This window comes from Myxocyprinus asiaticus, chromosome 8 (assembly GCF_019703515.2).
Source record: "Myxocyprinus asiaticus isolate MX2 ecotype Aquarium Trade chromosome 8, UBuf_Myxa_2, whole genome shotgun sequence".
In the NCBI taxonomy this organism is placed as follows: domain Eukaryota; kingdom Metazoa; phylum Chordata; class Actinopteri; order Cypriniformes; family Catostomidae; genus Myxocyprinus; species Myxocyprinus asiaticus.
In genome coordinates, this window is record NC_059351.1 from 46,532,919 (window position 1) to 46,557,926 (window position 25,008).

General features: G+C 36.0%; 1 protein-coding gene across 1 annotated transcript in view; it reads left to right on the forward strand.

Moving 5' to 3' along the window:
• LOC127445306 (VPS10 domain-containing receptor SorCS3-like) overlaps positions 1-25,008 on the forward strand; it is a 424,873-nt gene that overhangs the window by 353,559 nt on the left and 46,306 nt on the right. Inside the window, exons 8-14 of the mRNA XM_051705291.1 lie at positions 1,807-1,896; positions 4,157-4,336; positions 7,997-8,143; positions 12,710-12,812; positions 15,143-15,219; positions 15,661-15,752; positions 16,884-16,991. Coding sequence (XP_051561251.1) covers positions 1,807-1,896; positions 4,157-4,336; positions 7,997-8,143; positions 12,710-12,812; positions 15,143-15,219; positions 15,661-15,752; positions 16,884-16,991 — 797 coding nt within the window. The remainder of the gene's footprint in view (positions 1-1,806; positions 1,897-4,156; positions 4,337-7,996; positions 8,144-12,709; positions 12,813-15,142; positions 15,220-15,660; positions 15,753-16,883; positions 16,992-25,008) is intronic.

Here is a 25,008-nt window from a genome sequence, read left to right on the forward strand (position 1 = left end):
CTGAGTAAACTCTAGAGACTGTTGTGTGTGAAAATCCTAGGAGATCAGCAGTTACAGAAATACTCAAACCAGCCCGTCTGGCACCAACAATCATACCATGGTCGAAATCACAGAGATCATATTTTTTTTTTCCGATTCTGATGGTTGATGTGAACATTAACTGAAGTTCCTGACCAGTATCTGTATGATTTTATCCATTGCACTTCTTCCACACGATTGGCTGATTAGATAATTGCATGAATATTAGGTCTGCATGGGTTTCATATAAAGTATTCAATGAGTGTACATTTACAAATAGTCATTTAGCAGATAGTTTCATCCAACGCGACTGACAAATGAAGAACATAAATAATTTGTTATACAAAAGTCAACAATATCTGCAGTATTGCAGATATAAGTTCTTAAAGGCTGCCAAGCAACTTTGGAACATTGTGCCTTAGTGGACTCTTTTCAAAATGTCCTAGTATGGAACACAAAAGTAAAGTGTAGCTGGGTAACCTTTTATAGCGGTGAATGGGAGACCACAGCAAATATTGTTTTGTGTATTTTTTTGCAATCCCTTTAGCTACACCAGCAAAATAAAAAATCCACTATTATGTTTCCACGACTTTCCATAAGTGGGAAAAAATGAAAAAGTGAGAGCGGTGGATTACGACAGTCAGAAGTCTGAAAGACTGCAAATGTACTCCCTCAGCAGCTATAATAATTTTATGCTTCAAGATAATGTAGAAAAGTGTAATCACAGTCTTAGAAAAGGCTTAAAGGGATATTCTGGATTCAGTGTAAATTAATCTCAATCTGCAGCATTTGTGGCATAATGATTACCACAAAAAATATGTTTGACTCGTCCCCCTGCACTTACAGTGAAAACGAATGGGACCAGTCCATAAACATAAAAATACACACTGTTTTAAAAATAGCCACAAGATGTAAATATTATAAATTTTAACATGATTTTAGTGTGATAGAAATCATTTACTAACCTTATCATTGTAAAATTATTCTCGTAATGTCTTGCTATCTCTTATCTCTATTTACTTTCACTCTCCAATATTAAAATTTTATTGCCATGACGACGCAATGCCAGTAAACCCTGTAAGCGATTTTAGCAAGCTAAAATAGTGTACAAAAGAGATTTTATCACAATAAAATCATGTTAACACATATAATGTTTATGTCTTGTGGCTATACTTTTGAAACAGTGATTGTTTCAATGTTTATGGACCCGCCCCATTTACTTCCATTGTAAGTGCCTTACTATTACTTTTGTTTTTTTTTTTGTTTTTTGGTATCAACATAATGCTAAAGATACTATCAACTGAGCTAAACTTGTACTGAACCCAGAATATTCCTGCAAAATGTAACTTGTCCAGTTGGAAATTAATATTGTAATTGTCCATTTTAAAATGTTTTGAGTATTTGTATTATTATTTTTATTTGTATAATTTTTTTTTTTACATAGCTATTAAATAATGTGAGACTTATAATTAATTTATTATGAATAATCATTTTTAGTCCAACTAGTTCCAAATTAAAAGAGAACATAATAAAATATGATTAACTACCATTAATTTGTATTTAAAAAAATAAAAATGACAATTATGATATTACTATTATCATAAAACCATTAAAGTGATATAAAATTATTCATCCTGCAATGTAAGATTTTGGTCATATCGCCCAACACTAAACTGGGCTCATTTTGTGCACATTTTATTTAAAGTACATAGATAAATCAATACTTGTTTGCAAATCTTGTTATGTTGATTTCAGTTATTTGTTTTGTATTATTTTCTTTCCATGCAGGTAACGACAACTGGTCGGGCGAGTTACTATGTGTCCTATCAAAGGGAACCTTTTGTACGCATTAAAATTCCTAAGTACTCCTTGCCCAAGGTAAGAGACTAGTTTTAAAAAATTCTAATGAATTACCCTTGCTGTCATACTGGAAATCTTTTTATTGATACTGCATGGTATTAGTCGCTATAAAGGCACGTTCAGTTATTATGTTGCACTGGCTGATACAACAGTGGTCTTGGACTTAAAGGAATAGTTCGCCCAAAAATGAAAATTCTCTCATCATTTACTCACCCTTATGCCATCCCAGATGTGTATGACTTTCTTTCGCCTGCTGAACTCAAATGAAGATGTTTAGAATAATTTCTCACCTCTTTTGGTCCATACAATGAAAGTGAATGGGTGCCAACATTTTGAAACTCCAGAAATCACATAAGGCAGCATAAAAGTAATCCATAAGACTTCAGTGGTTAAATCCATGTCTTCAGAAGCGATATGATAGAAATGGCTGACAAACAGATCAATATTTCAGTCCTTTAAATTCTCCTCCCAACTCAGTCAATCTCCATTAACTTTCACATTCTTCATCTTGTGTTATTGTTGATTCACATTCTTCAAGCCCATTGCCCCCTAATGGGCAGGGAGAATAATTTATATCAAAACAGGATTTACAGGTGCACTCAGTAATTTTTTGAAGTATGTTGAAGTGGCTTACATTGGCTTACAGTGACAACTAGTGGCCTGGATGCTGTGTCATTCAAACACAGTAGTTTTTATTTACCAGTGTCATTGTAGAAATTCACTATTCACAGTAAACCAGGATTAATTTAATCCATGAATGAAAGTGTCCAATAACAGGGCAGTTGCTTAGATTAAGCAAGTAGTATTCAGCTAGTCATATGATGCTAACATGGCTGCCCCTATGAGGGCGCCCCCACCCCATGTAGAATAAAAGAGCTTTTATAAGGTTACTGATATGACTGAACTCTTCATCTCACATGAGTGGTCATGATTTTATACCTATGTTTTAAAATTACTATTCATTTCTTTAGAAGTAAAACCTTTTAAATGAGAGAGAGAAAAGAAAAAACAAATACAGAGTGAGCCTTTAAATACTGATCTGTTTCTTACTCACCTATCAAATCACTTCTGAAGATAAGGATTAAAACACTGGAGTCTAATTATGCCTTTATGCACTTTTTGAAGCTTCAATTTTCGCACCCATTCACTTGTACTCTATGGACCTACGGAGCTGAAATATTCTTCTAAAAATCATAATTTGTGTTCTGCAGAAGAAAGAAAGTCATACACATCTGGGATGACATGAGAGTGAGTAAATGATGAGGTCATTTTCTTTTTTGGGTGAACTATACCTTTAATTCTGACTCCCATTGGCGTCTTGCAATTTAAATAGCACAATGTGGAAATACCCTATTCATAGGCACATTTGTTACGCCTGACTAATTGATTCTGCAAACAGATTGGTGATTTGGGGAATACTGATATGCAGTAAAGTGAGTTGTATTTGGTTGGTCATATGATCTGGACCACCCTTGTGTAGAATAAAACAGCTTTCTCTAGACCACTCTTATGACTGGCTTCATCTCATATAGGTGTATATTATTTTACATTCAGTGGCACCAGAAAGTAAATGTATGAATGATATTACATTAGACCAATACATTTAAAAACAAGTTGCATCTTAAAACAAATGATGCTAGACCTTTTCTCATGCTAAGACTTTCGGAGCCATTTTTGCAAATACTTTTAACCAACTGGTGTCTATGGGTGACCTATAAGAGTATGGACAATCAGGACATTTGACAACCAGAAAGTGTCCGAATAAGTTTTGTCTTCATTTTGAAAAGAATTTATCATTTGAAAACTTATCAATTTTCTTTTTGCAGAATATTTAGCTTGAAATGTGTGCTTGTGCTATCTCTCTTTGATTTTTGTTAGCTAATGCATTGACATTAATATGTATTTTTAAGAGTGGATTATGTACCCAGATACATTTTGGGGCCACTGTATTTGTCAAAAGTACAGTTTATTTCTTGATATGTAAAACTTTTTAATGAGGAAAAAAAAAGACAGAGTGGACACCTTCAAGTGTGCTGTATGTAGAGGATTTCAACATAAAACCTGCACATTTTCATTCTCCGTCTTGAAGAACTGAAGAGAAAAATCTCCTTTGCAGTTGGCTTCCCTTTGTCAGCTGGGTATACATTAAAACACATGTTCCTCTACGCATGTAATCCTGTAGCGGCTGCCTACCAAGAACTAGCAGGGGTCCTTGCTAATGACTTCTGCTTTCTTCTTTCTCTCTCTCTCTGCTGTCTTTTTTCTCTCTCTTTTATAGGACATGCATATCGTAAGCACAGATCAGGGCCAGGTTTTCGCAGCTGTCCAGGAGTGGAACCAGAATGACACCTATAACCTGTACATATCTGACACGTGTGGGGTGTACTTCACCTTGGCCCTGGAGAACATCAGGATGAGCCGCGGCCTCAGTGGCAACAGCATGATCGACCTTTACGAGGCATAACTTCATCTCGAACCTGTTAACATGCTAACATTATCCCTCAAGTCAGCGGTGACATGCTAAGATGCTCGTTACTCCACAAGCAGCATTAAAATTCAAGTCAGAGCCCACATCTCGCCATGACACTCAGGCATAGCCAACATTGTCTTAAGCATCTGGGGGTTTTACCATTGTAAATGAAAGTTAGCAAAGAAGACAGAGAGATGAATTGAGTTGTAGTTAAATGTTGTTGAGGGGGGCTCACAGGGAGACATTGCTAGTTCGGTGGGAACAATTTGGGTTTCGTGTCGTAGGGAAGGGTTTTCAAATGAATTACTGGTGTATCAGATTCCTTTAGGGTCATAATTTCCCTTGATCTTTTGAGATAAACAAGTTTACGCTGTAACTTTCAAAACGCAAAATTTCCTCGCCAGTCCTTAAAGCGAGCTATTGAAAACCAAGCTTCAAAAACTTTGTTTTGAAATCAGCTCATTGGTTCATTACTGACATTATAAAACCGCAACATTAACATATGATCACTCACATTTGCATGTCCATGACACCTAGTCCTTGTTTAGAAACTCATTCCACCCAGTCATGGTGAGGAGGAAAGTTATACTTTCATTCAGATAATTATTCTAAACACCATAAGAACTAACAATAAGTGTATAAAGTGCGTAAAATAGTGGTTTAGGTTTATGTTCAACAAGGTCCCTGATCATTTTAGTCTGATATTAACAGTGGCACAATTCAACATCAATTGATATTTGAACTTTGAAAAAGGCTGTGAATGATGTATGGGACAGTTAAAAACTACATTGTATCAGACAGCAAACTCATGTGCAGTGTTAATCTCGAAGCTCCGAAGCTCAGGTTTTCACAATGAGGACAGTATGTACAGTATCTTTTATAAGTTTGATAAATGTTTAAATGAATACATGTTTATAGATTGTTTTAAATGTTTTAATATTTTATTTAGGTTTTATTTGCACATTATCATCAATTAAAATGTTATTTTCGTTGACTAAAATTATATGCCATTCTAGTCTGAGTAAAGCTAACTAAAATTAATGAATATAATATGTTGAAATATTGACTAAATAAGACAAAAAAAAAAAAAAAAAGTACACTGCTCATGTGTGAGCACTGTAACTCTTTTCACATGCAAAGAGAATGTTTACATAGAAGTCTTAGTAGCAAAAAAATACTTAAGGTACAACGGGGCTAAAGGCACCCCTTAAGGAAATTTGGCTTTTTTTCTGGTCACAAAATGTATCAAGGTTAAAAAAGGAGCAACATAATTTGTGTGAAAAGAAATAATAACAGAAGGTTGTTTCGATTAAAATTCAGTAATATATATATATATATATATATATATATATATATATATATATATATATATATATATAATTATTGTTTTTTTTTTACTTGCCACCCCTTTTCTTTAAAAAAAGGAGTATATATATATATATATATATATATATATATATATATATATATATATATATATATATATTTTTTTTTTTTTTTTAGTAATCAATATTATGTCACAAATGCTGTCGATTGAGCTTGACTTGTACTGAACCGGAATATTCCTTTAAACAACACAGAATGATTGATCTGCCCATCCCTATTTTGTTGCCAAATTTGGACACCAGCAAGCTACTACTGTCTCTTTTTTCCATAAAAGAAGCTTGCCTATTGAGGAAAATCATTCCAGCTTCTTCATGTCAGTAAGACGTTGGCATCAGTAAATGGCTGCTCTTAGCATGTACCATATCACTTTAAAATTAGGAGCCCTCTACCAAGTATGAAAAAAACTTTGAGGAGTGAAATATTTTGCTCCTCTTGTACAAGGATCTAAAAATAGTCTCCATTAGTGAGTGCAAGCGAGGATAGTTTCATTAATGCACTGGGTTATGATGCGTTTCCCCACTGCCGTGCCAAGATTGGCTCAATGCACACTCACCCTGCCAATACTGAATCCGCAGTCCATTCATATCTCTAATAGATTGCAGCAGTCTTCATTAAAGCTTATTGAAAGCTGTTTCGCTGAAGCTCCAGTTGGAGCCGCAAGATAGATACAGTTCATGACTGGATGTTTTTCATATTTATCTATCTATTGTTCAGTGAAAAGTGGGGTTATTTTACTTTTAAATATTTTATATTACAGTAATGCTTAATAATGTATGTGCAGGGTTGGGGAGTAACGGAATACATGTAACAGGATTTACAAATTATGTAAAATACAAAATATAAGTAACTGTATTCCACTACAGTTACAGTTTAAATCATTAGTATTTAGAATACAGTTACATTCAAAAAGTATTTTGATTACTGAAGAGATTACTTTGCATTTTAGTGTCATTTGTTTCATTTAATATTTGGTCCTTTCAGATGGAAAACATTTATACATATAAATGATGCGATCCAAAGTACATTTGTACAGCAGTGAAACACTTTCTTAGGATGTGTTACATTCATAAGAGCAGACAGATAAGTAAGTTTGGAGCGGAAGAAATAGAAATAAACCTTGTGTAAATTGTCAGCTTTACGCTAAGCTAAAATGCCATTTTACATGCATATGTTACCAGGCACGATCATATTTTTTTATCAAGAAAATTCACTTTGGATCATAATATCTTTTTTTCTAGTAACACCTTTGATATTACGGCAAAAATCGTATTCTTGATAATAATTTTTGTGTTGTTTTCCTGTAAAAATATCTAAAAATCCTTAAAATAAGATCAATTTGATTTATCTTGTTTTAGAAACAACACTGCTTAAGATATTTAGGTTTTACAGAGAATGTATTTTTAACATGTGTATTTTGTCTTACTGTACTGGCAGAGTTTTTATAGTCAAAACAATTAAAAAAAATCGGAATTGGAAAAAATACTTAACAAGTAACTCATTAATTAAAGTAATCCAAGTATTTAGAATACGTTTCTGACCTTGAGTAATCTAACGGAAAACGTTACAAATTACATTTTACAGCATGTATTCTGTAATCTGTAGTGCTTTGTTGGTTCAATTGCTTCTTTTATTCATTTCCATAATTCTGCACATGTATGTCTGATGAAGTTATTGTAACCACAATCCCAGAACTAGGTTGCTCAGTGCATTCTTTCTGTGTGATTTGCAGAGTATGCTTAATATGAACCACTCTACTGCAACCATTCACAAATTCCATCTATCTGTCCTCTGGGAGAACATTGGAATGGAGAGATGGATGCAAAAGGATAATAAATAATTACAGTTGTGATTGACACGTCTGGCCAACAGAGGAGGGGACCTCATTAGCCGTGTCCGTCCAATGCGGCTCTGTCACTGTGACACTGTCAAATGCACTCCTTATAAGTACCACATACAGTGTCGGACACTGCCTTAGAGCTTGCTTCACTAGCGGGGCATGATTTAAAATGTGTCATCAGCAGTCACGATTCAATATTTCTAAGTTTGGACTTGTTTCAAGACAAGTATGAGCAGTGGGTTAGATGCTTGTCAGCTGGAGTAAACAGCAGTATGAGTATGTCAGATACAGCTTCAGTCAGCTATCGTAAGTGTGGGGACAAGTGTCTACATAATTAAGAGGCTTTATTAGGTGACAGTCGAGAGCAGTGGAGCCTGGGTGTAGATGCTCATGTTTGTTTCGTATTTCTTTCCCCCTGTTCCCAGGTAGCAGGGATTGAAGGTATGCTCATCGCTAATAGGAAGGTGGAGAACCAGGTAAAGACGTACATCACTTACAACAAAGGACACGACTGGAGGCTTCTGAAGGCGCCCACTACGGACCTAGCAGGAAATCAGATTCATTGTGTCCTGGTAAGGAGGTTAGAGGAAAAGGTGGAGGTCATGTTGACAATAAAGAAATAAGTGGGGATAAGAAAAGCAGAGGGAATTGAGAACATTAAGATACAGTATAACATTTTGTAGAAGGAATCATTTTTTTTTGTATCATTTTACATTTAAGGTTCCCTTTGAAAAGGTTTATAAAAGGATTTATTAATGAATAATAACTAATCTACAAATGCATTATTATCATTTCTGTGCAGTTATAACAACATGAATAAAAAGGGTGAATTTCATGCAATGCCTGCCAAAGAGTGAGCCAGTTTTAACTCATGTTATAAATGCTTAATAAAGGGACTTTACATTTACATTTGGCAGATGCTTTTATCCAAAGCGACTTACAGTGTAATTATTACAGGGACAATCCCCCTGGAGCAACCTGGAGTTAAATGCCTTGCTCAAGGACACAATGGTGGTGGTTGTGGGGATTGAACCAACAAACTTTTGCTTACCAGTTCAGTGCTTTAGTCCACTACACCACCACCACCCACATATCATATGTCATGATCCAGCAAAAATTGACTAGTATGGAGTTTAAAAGGTGTTGTGTCTATATCCATTACTGTAATGCCTTGACTTATGCCAATTTCCTGGTAATTTTAATGTAAAAAGAATGGTGCTACTCTGAGTGATGTTTTGCCCAGTCCTCTGCGGGTCGTCATGCTCACCCATGCTCACATTGTTTGACAGTTCTTATTTCTCTATTGTTTAGCAAAAGATTGTTCACACACATACAAAAAAAAAGTGAATACCTGTGAACCATGAGTCGGTTAACCAAGAACTAGTCGGTTGTTGGACGACTAGTCGATCTTCCTGACCCATACCTATTAATTATTCATGAAAATGCAAAAGAGTCACGAGCAAAAGTATAGGAAACGTAGAAAATATTTATCTCGTCGGACAGATATCTTGCCATGCAAGAATGGCTGGGCATGTGGTTAGTGTAACTTTCTAATTATCGCATGGTAATGTTTCTCCTCCAAAGGATTTGATTTAAGTCAGCAGATTCTATATGCAGGTTCTATATGCTGGTTATCTCTTTACCACTGCCATTTTTAATGAAAAGTAGTTTTAGGGACTTAGCATCATGGATATGTTCAGTGAACCAAGAATGTTTATTAGCCATAACTTGTTATGATACAGTATGTGTGTGTAAGTGAAACAAACAAAGAATGAAGAAACACACACAGGAAGCACCACCAGATTAAAGAGGCTTTTGTCCAAGTTGAGTGTAATGGCCCTCTCCTCTGACGCTCTCATTAGCCTCTTATAATCCTCATGATTACCGACTTTAAAATCCTGTTTTCCTTTGCCATTCACATAATAATGTCATGACACCCACTGAGAGGGTGAAAAGGGACGATTTGCAGTGCACAGAGTTCAGATATAATTCTCGTTTTGTTTTGTTGGAGGTCCCAGGAGAGTTGATTTTCTTTTTTCATGTCAAATCCCTGTCTTTACCGATAATGACTGTAAAAGGCAATTAGCACTCACGGTAAGGGTATTGGTCTCTACAGAGGGCACTCCAAACCTGATTATATTTAATTATTCTAGATACTTTAGTGCAGCCATAACATTATTATTCATTTGGGATCTTCACATTGTTTTTTTTTTTTTTTTTACGATTGTGTAATTGAGAACATGCTCCTCACTGTTGCACTCAGTTATAAAACATTGCACCTGCACTTTATCTAAAAACAAAACACATACTTCTGCTCCATCTGAGTGTTTAACAGCATTGAACTGTCATCGCAGAATTTTTATTAAGGCCACGTCCACACTAATATGTTTTAGTTTGACAACGCTTTTATTTTGATACGTTTACGCCTCTCATCCACACTGGAATGTTGTTTTTTTCGTTCACCAAAAACGTAGACTTTCAAAAATGTTCTTTGGAAAACAATAAAATTAGGAAACGGAAGTGTGGACATGGCCAACCACAGAATTAGAACCAGTCTGTAAGCTTGAGGCTACACTTTAAAAGTAAAATAATATAAAATCAGATAAAATAAAATCTCACTTTTTTTAATGGAAATGCTTGGCATAAATGTTTACGATTTTAAGAATAATGAAATTATTTTGTTACAACTACATATTTGGTTGCGCGATTTGGTTACAAGGTGACTTCTTTGACAAACAAAAACCAGCAAAGCTGACGTAACAGCAAAATTTTGTGTCCTTAGGGGTTGTTCATACCGAACGAGTTTTTGCGTCCATTTGCGTGGTTTTTTTAATTGTGTTTCTGTGTAAACGTGCTGTAAACTGACATCTTTGACCATTGTGCCATGTCTCGCTGTTTTTTTTTTTTTTCAATGTCTTGTGCAGGAGTGCTATGTTTTTAACCTCTTGAGTCACGAGCGTGACTGCTGTGTCCATTTTCCATTTCCCTTTTTGATTTGTAACTGGTAGCACCTAATAAATGAGCAAATAGTTTTCCAAGCAATTGTTATTCACATATGTGGATAGTGGGACTAAGTTGTAAAATTTTAAATAATACCAAGCTCTAGTGTCATGCCCACTCCAGTCTCTCCCTCACTCACCAGATCAGCCTCTCCCGTATACTAATCAGCGCTTCATGGGACTCACCTGTTTCCCATTATCCCCATTAGCTAGTGTGTATTTAAGTTGCTCCTTTTCCTTTATTCCTTGTCAAGTCTTGTTTGTGTTCCAACCTATCGTGTGTACACAGCATCTGACCCTCTTTATCACTGGTTTCGATCATGCTAAGTGTTATGTGTTCTCTTGTTTCAACCCTGCTTGTTTGGTGTTTGTTTTGTATTCTGTTTTTATTAAATACTCCTACATTTGTATCTACACTACCTTAGTCTCTTTTCATCTTTCCTCTCACCTGACATATAGAAAGTCATATTTTTTCATCAAATTGTTTATAATGATTCCAGGAGAGTTGGTTATTCATGTTTTTGAGACGTTACGGGCATTAGAGCTTATTTTCATGCTGAAAAAATAATCCTTATTCAAAGTAATGGCCAGCATCATCCAATCATTGGCAACCTTGTTAAAATAAAATGTAGAATTATATAATTCTGAATCTATGTATTGATAACCCTTGTCCCATGTCTGCCAAACATGTTGAATGGTCCAAACTTTGTCTGCAGCCTGAAACTGGTCAGATTTTAGGAGTGAATGCACTTAGCTGCATAGAAAACTATAGGGTGCACCCTTGCTCCCTATTTAGTGAATGACTTAACCTCCAGTGTGCTGTCTGCCTGCTCTGGTCTCAGAACGGTTCGAAATGCACCTATTTTCATCCTAAATCCATATAAAGCCTCTGAAAGCAAAAAAAATCAGCTTTTGGATGAACACTTTGATTCACAATGTGAAAATGCACAGTAAATAAATAGTAATGCATTTATTAGTGTAAATGAATAGAACCATATTGTACAGTGATAAAAAAAAAAAAAAAAAAAAAACATAAAATTTATATTAAAATGAAGCAAAATAACCCACAGATTTGTAAATGTTGAAAGTTATTCAAAATAACAAAAAAAAAATTGTTGTTTATGTTGTTGTTGTTTTTTTTTTTTTAAAAACTTTTTAATAAGGTCCCGTTTTCCACATACAATATGTGGACTTTATGGTATTTTTATCAGTGCGCTGCCTCGAGAAAAATTAACAGATTTTTTTAAAGTGACATATCAAACAAAACTAGAGACACTATTATTTACAAACAAACTGGTTTCAATCAAAAAACTTAAAGAGGTTCCTTACCAGAGGCACTTTTGTCAGCGCTGCTCCCATAGGAGCGCTTCACGAAAATGTACGTCATTCTGTTGTGTCTCGTGACTTGGTGTGCCAGAAGTTTAATATTTAAATGACAGAGTAGAGTGCTGTGAACCATATTCAGTCGGTTTAAATTAATAAAAATTATGTTTTGCATATAGTGAAGCCAAAATGCAATGTCCACATATGGACGTGGGGTCGCAAGAGTTTAAGATATAGTATCAAATTAAAAGAAATTTTTAAAACTGTGTCTCACGACACCTGCTTTCTGTTCCATTCTTTGTGCTGCTCCTATTTTTTAGTGCAACAATGCATTAATTTCGAACGACTCCTTATACAGATCATAATCCAAGCATTAAGCAATGGAATGCTACTATCGTATCCCATTATTTCATATGATTGTCCTTTATAATCCTTGAGTGGCTGACTGGAAAGTTGATTGGCTGACTTTGTTTCATTGATTTACGGAAAGCTATCGGCTTGATTTACCTAAGCTGTTATTTTTATATAAGTATTCTACTGAAAGATTTAGTGAATCCAATATGTCATAGATCACACATATTATTATCCATATTATTACAGTGCCATGACAGTGAATTATGGGAATGGTTTCTGCATTTTGAATTGTGTAATATTCAGCGTAAAGTCGCCTATGTTATGGCAAACACAGCACCGCTTGTGCCCTTATTGTCTTAGACTTTCTTGTGCCTACAGGATCATGCAGGCTTGTTTTGATTGACAGTTACATAATAACTCTGTTGTGGCTAATGGAGGATGTGTCACTTTCTCTCCACTCAGCCATTCTGTTCCCTGCACCTACAACTGCAAATGTCGGAGAATCCATACCTTTCAGGCTCTATATTCACAAAGAGCTCGGCACCTGGAGTCATAGTGGCTACAGGTAAACCACAAAATTGAGAAGCATGTACTATTTGTGTGTGCATCATTGACTGTGTTTGGGGACAAGTTTGTAATCACCCAACACATTGCTTGTTTTGTCAGGCCAGTTACTAAAAGCACAAGGGGAAAAAAGGGGAAACAAGATGCTGTTGTTCTATATATATATATATATATATATATATATATATATATATATATATATATATATACTGGCGGCCAAAAGTTTGGAATAATGTACATATTTTGCGTTTCGGAACGAAATTGGTACTTTAATTCACCAAAGTGGCATTCAACTGATCACAAAGTATAGTCAGGACATTACTGATGTAAAAAACAGCACCATCACTATTTGAAAAAAGTAATTTTTGATTTTTTGATGAGAACACTTTGAAGTAGTTATAATAGTTTTTTTTTTTTAGGTAAGATTTCGGGTTCAATACAAGATAAGCTTTATCAACAGCATTTATTACCACAACACTTAATTTTGTCCATAAAAAAAAAAAAAAAAAAGGAAAAATCTGGGTTACAGTCAGGCGCTTACAATGGAAGTGAATGGGGCCAATCTGTAAACATTAAATTATTTGTGTATTTATTTTTTTTAATAAGATTTAGCCGCAAGACGTAAACAATATGCATAGCATAAATAATATGCATGTTAACATGATTTTAGTCTAATAAAAGTTCTTACTTAGCATTTTGTTAAGTTATATCCAATGTTATAACTTTGTTGCCATGACAACATAACACTGTAAAGCATGTAATCTCAGTAAACAATGATTTAAACAACTTTATAGTTCAAATAATACATGAGTTTTAACATAATAATGAATGTAAATGCTTTTATCAAATTATTATCACATTAGCCTTAAAACCCTCCAAAAATTGGCCCCATTCACATTTCAATGTAAGTGCCTAACTGTAACCTCGATATTTACTTTTTTTTTAAGAAAAGCATGGATGAGTGAAATTACACTATATGGCCAAAAGTTTGTAGACACCAAATGTGCTTGATGAACATTTGATTTCAAAACCATAGGTATCATTTTCCCCCTTTGCTGTAATAACAGCTTCCATTCTTTTGGGAAGGCTTTCCACTATACTGTATGTAGTAACATGGCTGCAGGGATTTGCCCTCATTCAGACACAAGGCTATCAGTGAGGTCAGGAATTGATGTTGGTCGATGGGGCCTGACTTACAGTTGCTGTTCCAGTTCACCACAAAATTGATCAGTGGGGTTCAGGTCTGGGCTTTGTGCAGGCCAGTCAATTTCTTCCACACCAGACACAGTAAACCATTTCTTTATGGACCTCACTTTGTTCACAGGGGCATTGTCATGCTGGAACAGAAAAGGGCTATCCCCAAACAGTTGCCACAAATTTGGAAGCACACAAAGCCCAAGCCATTACATAAAGTAACATTAAGATTTTTCTCTACTGAATTTAATGGAGTAACCAAATTTGATAATTAGAAGGGGGTGTCCACAAACTTTTGGCCATAAAGTGTATATTTGTGGTAATCAACATTGTATCACAAATGCTGATATACTGTGAGCAAAAGTGGCACAACTGTTGGGGAATTCGGCCTACCGTGTCTTATGACTCATTTCACCTTTCACTTGTCCTTAGTGTACTTTAATTCAAGGTCAGATGTATTTGTCTTGTAATAACCTCAAGTGCAATCAGTTCTGAAATAGTCCTTCATTTTAAGAACACGGACATTCTCTAAGCATGAACAGTTCTCTTGTTTTACATCCCCATGGGGTGTGCTGTTAAAGTTGTCACTTGAAGGAAATAAACACATTTTTTACAGTCCCTCAAGGACATTATCACTTCACCCCTTAGTTCACTTTCACACATTTAGAACAGGGCAACGGAAAATAACAGAGCTGAATGCAGGCAGGCTTCACGCTAGACGTGACGTGTGTAGGTGAGTTTGTGTGTGTAGGCGTTAAAAACTAAATGCAACACATTAAAACTACTACACAAGAGTAGCAGTTCATTTGTGGTTATGGTAGTGCCCTGGTGGAGTGACACACACACGCACTCTTTCTATTAGCTCTGAGTCAATGGTGCCTCTGCTCATGAACATGACAAAAATAATCCACATATTGTATGTGCACAAAGTCTCACTGCTAAGTGTATATGTATGTATGTTGTAGTTAGCATTGTGTAAATACTGAATTAAGCATTCTGACCTCTCATTGCCTCCAACTACTAAGAAATATGTGTTGTTGTATGAATTTTAAATGTGCTGTACTAGTGCTCTTCATTGTTTCCCCATTCTCATTTCCCATTTTTAAATATAATATTTGAATTTGGTTTGTTACCCAGGAAATATTGGCTCTGAACTGTCTTATAACAATGTGGCGATGTACATTTCATCAGATGCAGGAAATAACTGGAGACAGGTACGTGGGTTCATACTCTTTGTGACTCTGTTTCATGTTATTGATGATGATCAATAACACAATCTCATGATCGTCAAAACCATTTCGATAAAGGCTTGTGCGTAATTGCTTGAAATTTGTTTTATAGATATTAGACAAATAAAAATGGTGCCTACTTATGAATTTCCTGAAAATATAGTTATAAATATATTTATATTATACTATATTTTCATGATTTGTAAATATATATTCTGATTTATAACTACTGTATATATTTAGAATTTTATGTAATTATTTCCTGTTTGTGATGGATGGATGGATGGATGGATGGATGGATGGATGGATGGATGGATGGATGGATTTTTATCATGTCACATTATCAAATTTCAAGAGTTAACCAGAGTACTACAAAAGCTAGAACTAAGATAGAAATAGTTATGTATTGTTCTTTCCATTTTGCAGATTTTTGAGGAAGAGCACAACATCTGGTTTTTGGACAAAGGTGGAGCTTTGGTTGCAGTTAAACAGCCCACAGTTCCCACTAGACATCTTTGGTATGGCAAGAACCTCCTAGAATGTGTTTTACTTTTATTCATACTTGTTTGGGGGAAATCCTGCATGTCTTTGGTACTCTATCTCTCTGATAGTCAGTTTTCTGATATTAAGTTGATGTTAATCAAACATACTTTGAACAGGAGACAAGAGAGGAAAACTGAAATGCCTCAACAAAAGAGCTGCCAGTGAACAAATTGGAATTAGTTTTTACGCACCATGGGAAGTGTTCCACAGCTTCCCTCTTATCCCCCTTGAGTTCACACATTGGTTCCTTCTTCAAATTGGCCCTTCCTGGTTTTGCTTCAGTGATGTTTAATCCTCAAGAGTCTAAATTTTTTTCTCTCTTATCACTTGGCTTTAGTTTTAGGCTCATTGAAGTGTGGCACCTTTAGTTTTTAGTGCTCTTAAACAACTCAAGCGAGACGGTAAGCAGAGTCACAACTGTGCAGGGCAATCGTGTCTTTTCCTGCAAGTATGACTTCAAATAATCGCCTGACCATATGTTTTCTTAATGGATACGTGTTGACACTCTGTCATCGACTGTTGCTTTTAGCAGACTGGAGTGAGCTTGGACGTTTCCAAAGCAACACATCATACCTTAGTCCTTACATTGTTTCAATCTTCAACCTCGCACAAGGTACCCTACTGTTTGCACCTGTGAAGTGTTGATAAGCTGTCGGAAGAGATCACGATCAGACTCGCAGGATGAAAGTACTCCAACTCTTACTTGTGTCGACTCCCCCTCCTCTGTCGCTTTTGTAGATGTTAAGAACTTGAAATGTTTTAGTTTTTTTTTACACTACTGAAAAAAAGCCTAAACCAGTATAAAGTGGTTTGCTGGTCTTAGCTGTTCTAGGCTGATTTATGCTGGTCTAGCTGGTATTTATCTGGTTCAATAGGTCAGCCAACTGGTTTCCCAGCTTGAACAGCGGACAAGTACCCAAAAACCTCTAAAACCAGCTTAACAGACCAGCCTAACCACTTTGGCTAGGCTGGGAGACCACCTAAACCACCTTAGTCTAGTCTAAGCTGTTTTTTCAGCAGTGTTTTTAGACCCTCTTGGGTTTACTTTTTGAACCCAAGATTGTTGTCGCATCACGTATATTGAAGTCGGAACATTTCTTTCACAGGATCAGCTTTGATGAAGGTCGTCAGTGGATGCGTCACAGTTTCTCTGCCATGCCGCTGTTTGTGGATGGTGTTCTGGTAGAGGCAGGTGCAGAAAACCAGATCATGACGTAAGTGTATGTGGGTGGCCATGGTTTGTTTTTGACCGTTTCTCTTGCACACACACTCAAACAGAAAACTACTGTGTCCTCATTATCTCCTATGCTATACAGAAGAATGGATTCCTCCGAACTCCTATACAGTAAACTGCTCATTCAACAGACATGCTCATCAGGAAAGGTTAATTAATTAGACTCTTAAGCTAATGTTATGAGTCTCAGTGGATAAACAATGCTTCTCATTATGTCCTGGTGATGGTATGTAGTTTAAAGCAGTTTCCATCTCTCTTCCATCTGCATAAAGTCTGGTCCACATTGCAGCTTATTCTAGCTAAGAACCATACACTTAAAGGGATAGTTCACCCAAAAATTTAAATTCTCTCATCATTTACATGCCATCCCAGATGTGTATTACATTCTTTCTTCTGCAGAACACAAATAAATAATATTTTGGACCCACTTTATATTAGATGGCCTTAAAGGAATAGTTCACCCAAAAATGGAAATTTGCTGATAATTTACTCACCCGCAGGCCATCCAAGATGTATCTGAGTTTCTTTCTTCATAAAAACAGAATTTAAGATTTTTAGGATTTCATTTCAGGCCTCCTCCTTTAAACAATGCAAGTGAATGTACTCCATTTTTTTGACAGTCCAAAATGCATATTTAAGGTGCATCAAAAAAATCCACATGACTCCAGTTGACAAATAAAGTTCTTCTGAAACCAAACGATTGATTATTTTTTAGAAACAAAACAATACTTATATACTTTTTAACTACAAATGTTCACTTCCGTACATCTCTGTGACGCGCTCATGAGAGGGATGACGTAAGGTCGTTGGTAAGGTCACGCGTGGAGGAGGCAGGAAGCGCGTCATTGTTTACAGTACAAGAGAAACTTGGACAGCCCATAGACCAAGCGCCATTCACAAACCAAAACATTCCAAAACAATTTCAAAACAATATAAAATAAAAAGAAAAAATCATTTCCAAATAATAATAATAAAAATAAAAAATAAAACATTACTGCAGTAAATAACCATACTTTATTTCGGAGCAATGCCATTGCATTATCTACTTGCGCTTTTTCATTAGCAGAAATATATAGGCTATGTGACTGTCAGGAATTCAAGCCACACAAGTTGTTGTTAGTGAAATGAAATGCGAGAGAAATTACTGAGATTCACAGGATTTACAGGGTTTACACAGTGAGATCAATGGTACAGGTGATATCACACAGAAGAGAAGCTTCACAAACTGAAGAGTGATTCACAAGTTTGATGTCCACAGAACTGAAGAAGAGGTAACAGGCGAAACAGCAGGGTAAGCACTAAACAGATATCGACAAAGATCCAGAGCAAATACAGACAGGTAAACAAACACTGCGTGAGAGCAGCACAGTCAAACTAGAGTCCTTTGTGTGAGACTTGACAGTGAAGTGGTGTGAAGGTGAGTTATTTATGCAGGCAGTGATGAGCGAGTGAATTGAGTGCAGGTGCGGTGAATTAGAAATTGGGTGATGAGGAGCGGAGGTGCAGAGCCCGAGGGAGGTGTGACAATGACAAAGTTTTCACACATACCTGAGTTTGCTGGAAAAACAGCACGGGCACAGACGATGAATTCAGAAATCGACCCTTTGTTTCTTTCGATGGTCTGAAATCCTCAGGGGTAAAATGTTCACTGCACACCCTCCAATACTTGAGAGAATGTAGGGGTGTACTGATATCCAGGTTCAGTGCGATAAGCCAGAGCTTCAATCACTCATGATCATGTATATGCAATCGATGAAAAGTTAATATTTTTGCCGGCGTGCATTTTCTTTGGGGTTTTTGAAGGTTGAAGCATCCAGGATACACACACCAAACGACCATTTTGAACAACACACTTATACAAATACAAATCTACAGCAAAGACAATTAAACTTTTGTACAGCGCTCCACTTGTAAACAATGACGCACTTCCTGCCTCCTCCTCCACGTGACGCGTGACCTTACCGAGCTTATGTCATCCCTCTCATGAGTGAGCATCACAGAGATGTACGGAAGCGAACATTTGTAGTTAAAAAGTATACAAGTATTGCTTTGTTTCTAAAAATAATCAATCGTTTGGGTTCAGAAGAACTTTATTTGTCGACTGGAGTCCTGTGGATTATTTTGATGCACCCTAAATATGCATTTTGGACCGTCAAAAAAATGGAGTACATTCACCTGCATTGTTTAAAGGAGGAGGCCTGAAATGAAATCCTAAAAATCTTAAATTCTGGTTTGATAAGGAAAGAAACTCAGATACATCTTGGATGGCCTGCGGGTGAGTAAATTATCAGCAAATTTTCATTTTTGGGTGAACTATTCCTTTAACTACTTTGTACTTAACCATTTGATACAATGCACTTATTATGTGCATACATGTTGTTGCATTGTAACTACATTTAAAGTACTTGCATTTAATTACATTTGTAGTTATACTGTTAACTTTACCTCCAACCCTTACCCCAAAACCTAACTCTAACCCCTAACCCCTAATTCTAACCCTAACCCACCCTTACACCTAAACCTAACCGTACTTCAACCTCAGTAAAAGCAAATGTGGCAATTTTGCAGAACAACATGTAGTTACACAGTAAATGCATAGTCTTGTATATATTTAATGTTAGTACATAGTAGTTAAGGCCACCTAATATAAAGTGTGACCAAAATTTTTTGAAAAATATTTCAGCTCTGTAGGTCCATACAATGCAAGTGAATGGTGACCGGAACTTTCAAGCTCCAAAAAGCACATAAAGGCAGCATGAAAGTAATCCATATGACTCCAGTGATTAACCATTTCATATGTACCATCACACATATGTGACGGTTAATAACTGGGCCCCGCAGAGTAATGTCACACATATGTGTTTCTGCAACAGCCAGTTACATTACAAGCTGCCAATACAGGCTGCGGTGGTCAAGCGTCTGTTATTTATATTTGCTCAAACAGTTACTCATACAGTTTTTTTAAAACCACAGAATACATTTATTTTAAATACATACATCCAACTCATCACCAAAGTACCACTATAAAAAGTTTACAGTTCTTAAACGCACAGTCAATACATCAAATGCAATCATCCTCCGATGCATGCTGCCATTTGTTTACATTAGTAGCGGTTTAGTAGCGGTTGTCATTCGTCAAACAAAAAGCTACTCAAAGAGTCTTTTCAAGCACATAATATGTTTATTTTATGTAACAAACAGCCAAATTGTCACCAAAGTACCACGATAACAGTTCAAAGCTTGTATATGCACAGCCAACATATAAATGCAATATTCCCATGCATGCAGACACGGCTGCTTATTATTGCAGATGCGGTTTTCATTCAGACAAACAGCAGCTTAAACAGTCTTTTCAGGCATATAATATGTTTGTTTTCTGAAAGAGACAGCCAAACTATCACAAAAGCACCACGATAACAGTTTAAGCCTTGCATACTCAGATGCTGATTGAGCGTGATTGTCCATGCACACAGCCAAGTCTGTTTACATTTGCGCTTGTCTCACACGCACACACACGCACGCACACACACACACACACACACACACACACACACACACGCACGCACGCACGCACACATACAATGTCTAAGAAGTCAAACAGTGCATAAAGGCAAATAGGATTGCTGGTATTATTTGTTCATTTGTTTTTTACAGCTAAAAAAACTAAATAAATCAAACAAAAACTGTACAGCAGACATAACCCATTTGTTCACGTTTACTATATTATATACAGTATTTTTGTATTTTATTTTATGACAAGAAATCAATAATTAAAATAAAATAATTTCACAAAAAAATACTTGTCTGCACTGCCCCCCTCTGCCAGCTGTGCAGTGTCACGTGCAAAAAGAAATCACTCCAGGGGGCACTGCAGAGGAATTTAGACCCTACTCATGAAAAGGTTATAGCCATTTCTTGTGTGGGTGAGAAACAGATCAAAATTTAAGTCATTTTTTTTACTATAAATATTTAGTAAAAATGGTCTTAAATATTGATCTGTTTCTTACCCAAACCTATTATGAAAGACATGGATTTAACCACTAATTTCATGTGGATAATATTGCATGAACTTGCATTTTATGGACCTACAGAGCCAAAATATTCTTCTAACAAAAACTGTTCTACGGTAGAAAGAAAATAATTCACATCTGGGATGGCCTGAGGGTGAATACATGAGCAAACTATTCTTTTAAGTCACCTTTTCACTGTATCCGACAAACGACAGGCAATAGACTGAAGTCATTTCTTTCCAATGGAGTGTTGCACAAGGGTAGCGTGGGGTTCCGACTGTCTCCGCATTTTCAGATCCGAAATGATCTTTGGCTGTGTTGAAATATTTCAACTTATTTGATTAAACAGTATGTGACCACCCACACGGATGTAATATATTCCTTCAAAACTAGTAGAGCAAAGTGAGAAATATTAACAGACTTTTTTCAAAATGCCTGCTATTTCTGTATAGTGGATGATTATGTATGTTTAAGTCAGAAATAATAATTAACTCACATTCTTTTTTAATTACAGTAAATGTGAGCATGTGTCATTAATTTCTGCACATGCAAAACTTACATATTTACAGTAAAATTGCAATTATGAATTTCTGCTTCCTGAGTTATGGTTGTTGCCGTTAATTATCATAATAATAACTATTTAACACTGTTAATAATACATAATTAATCATGCAAAATATGGCAGAGCAGTCTCCACAAAGGGTTGTGTCACGGCCGGCTCCTAAGCCGCAACAATAAGGGGGACTACACACTGGATATCTTACTCAAAGTATAATTTATTAAAAAGAATAATAAAAATAATTTAATTCTAAAAACATAGAATAAATTGTAACAGAAGATAATACTAGCAAAACAACAAAAGTCTGGATCGGGGAGATGCACTGCTGGGTTGATGAGAGCTGGTTTTTAAAAGCCCTCTCCGCCCTCCGCACAGGTGAATCTGGGTAGGCTTAATGAGCAGGGCTCATCAACTCAAAGTGAAGCACCAGCCCACAAACACCAGGGAGAAGAAAAACCACGAGCCCAGCAGGGGTTATCACAGTTGTACAGAAATTTATGGAAACCAACATAGTAAGTGCAGGTTTCACAAACTGAAAATTGTTGGAATGTACAGTTCTCAGTTTTGTTCTTGGAGATCTACCTTCCTGAAGTGTTTACTTCCAAAACTTATTTAACACACCTGAATCAGTTAATCAAGGCATTCAGTTTCACTTGAGAATGACAGACAGGCAGAGGTGTCATCACATGTGTCAAAGAAGTATTGCCAAATATAAGTATATTTCTTTATGAATTTTTTAATGCTATGAATTTGTTCTCTGGGTATACAGAGAAACCTGACCAAATAAAGAAGTTACTGTGCAAGGGTGTCCAGGGGCATGCACCCCCGTGAGAATCTTTTTGCAAAAACAACACCAAAGTGTTCAAAGTGAAACTCTTTTACTGCATGAGAAACAATCTCACCTAAATTTCAGAAGGGGTTACTTTTCCCAATTTTCACCTCTAGTTTTATTCTGATGGAATATTTTTTTATATATATATATATATATAATAATTTTTTATTATATAGCCTACATTATGGCCCTTCTCTTCAGTCACTTGTTTCCCACCAAGACATAATGCCATAATGTGCTGACTTACATTTATATTGTTGTTCTGGCAAATGCCTTTAAAGGGATAGTTCACCCAAAAATTTAAATTTTCTTATCATTTACTCACCCTCATGCCATCCCAGATGTGTATGACTTTCTTCTGCTGAACACAAATGAAGATTTTTAGAAGAATATCTCAGCTTTGTTGGTCCATACAATGCAAGTGAATGGTGATCAGACCTTTGTAGCTCCAAATCACATAAAGGAAACGGAAGTAATCCATACGACTCCAGTGGTTAAATCCATGTCTTCAGAAGCGATTGGTGTGGGTGAGAAACAGATAAAAATGTAAGTCTTTTTTTTTTCTTTACTCTAAATCTCCACTTCCACTTTTACATCTGAAAGTGAAAGTTAAAGTGCAGATTTAGTAAAAAAGGACTTAACCCTTTCGCACGTACTATCAAACCGGTGTGATTACACTAGGCTGGGCTCAGACACATACGTTCAAACTGGTGAGATCTGCATTCATGCTGCTGTTTACCAGCAAAATCGGTTGTCATAATGACTGAAGTGGTTGTCATAATGAACCAGCTACTCAAATAGTCTTTTCAACATCACAATATGTTTATTTTTATATGTTTTAAACTGTAAAACGGTCACTAAATAAAAGTATAAAGTCGTTACCGTCGGAGCGCACTGTTTAGATGCCGCGTTGCGGCCGTGTTCTCTGACATCAAAGAATATACAAACTAGTCAGTCCACTCGAGCCTTCTCCCATTCCGTCTGTCACAACCATGTCTGGTGCTGGGAGAGTGGAATGAATTTTTTTTCATACAATGAAAGTGAATACTGAGACTAACATTCTGCTTAGCATCTCCTTTTGAGTTCCAAATAAGGAAAATAGTCATGGGTTTGAAAATGTAAAGCGATGACAGATTTATTATATTTTATTTTTTATTTTATTTTTAATTATTATTATTTCTTTATTTTTTTCATTTTGGGTGAACAATACCTTTAACTGTCAATGCTCACAAGTTTAAAGTAGACAAAATGCACATGTTAATATGAACATGTTAACAGATGAAATCCTAAAAAAAGGGGGCCTTGTTGCTAAATAATTTATGCTGTTTACTGAAAGATAATAACATATATATTAAAGATAGATAATAAAACTATCTTTTGAATACTGAATGTAGGCTATATTACAAGTATTAACATTATAGTATTAAGATTATTATTATTATTATGTATACTATTCATTCAGGCTACATATGGCCTACTTATATTATTCAACTTTACTAAATCACAAGGAAGTGATGACCTATAGCTGACATCAGATGATGGAGATGAGGGATGTAACAGGTGTTTAACTGAGTGATGAATTCAGTTTGAAGCATTTCTCTTCTTCTCTTCTTCACTTCTGATTGCATTACACACAAATATTTATTTTGCTATTGCTGCCTTTCTTGTCAAAAATTCTGTTTTATAAAGGGAACGCCATGATGTGACAAGACAAAACTACATCGCTCCAACGTTGCTTGCTTGCACTGCATAAATAGGAGCGATTGTTTTATCATGTTGCTTGCTTGCAGAGACGCAATATAACACAATTACATGTCGTATTAACATGTTTATTTAGGTTTAATCTCCAAGTTCAGCAAATGTGCAACTTCCTTTGCTTACTGTGCGCTCATGCTGCACGAGAGAGAGAGAGAGAGAGAGAGAGAGAGAGAGAGAGAGAGAGAGAGAGAGAGAGAGAGAGACGCAGTGCTGCTTTACCAGAGCTAAATATTAAGGTTAATGAAGATGTACGAAGGAAGAAAAGTAGTATTGCCAAGCAATACTTAAAGGTGCAATATGTAATATATTTACTTTACTAAACCATAAAATTATCATAATATGTTATCAGATATTTAGGAAACATGGTAAGTTCTGGCTTCTCCAAAAACAATGCTATAGCCAGTATCTTCTACTTTGAGATGTCCATTCTGGGACGGAATTTCTGTTTGTGTTTTGGCCTGTGTGATCCCACCCACTGCCCATTTCCCAATAGTATTTCGACACCCCGGATTGCCACATTTGAAATGATTTAGCAGGCAAACACAGCGCGCTGCAGCCATGGAAGCCAGCAATACATCTAGCTAACATTGACAATCCACATGAGCTGGTTTATAATTTGCAAACAATAAAACATTGCAAACGTAAACATTAGCTGATCAACTTACAGTGTAAGGCTCGTCTCTTGCCATTGTCAGTTTGCTCGTTCCTGTTGCATGTCCTCAACCTGGCAACCCGTGTGAGCTTTGAGTCTGGGGAGTAGGGGGCGGGGGAGACAACTCTCTCCAGTATTTTGAATTTGGACTGTAGTACCCATTAAACGCTTGATGTCAATGGTACA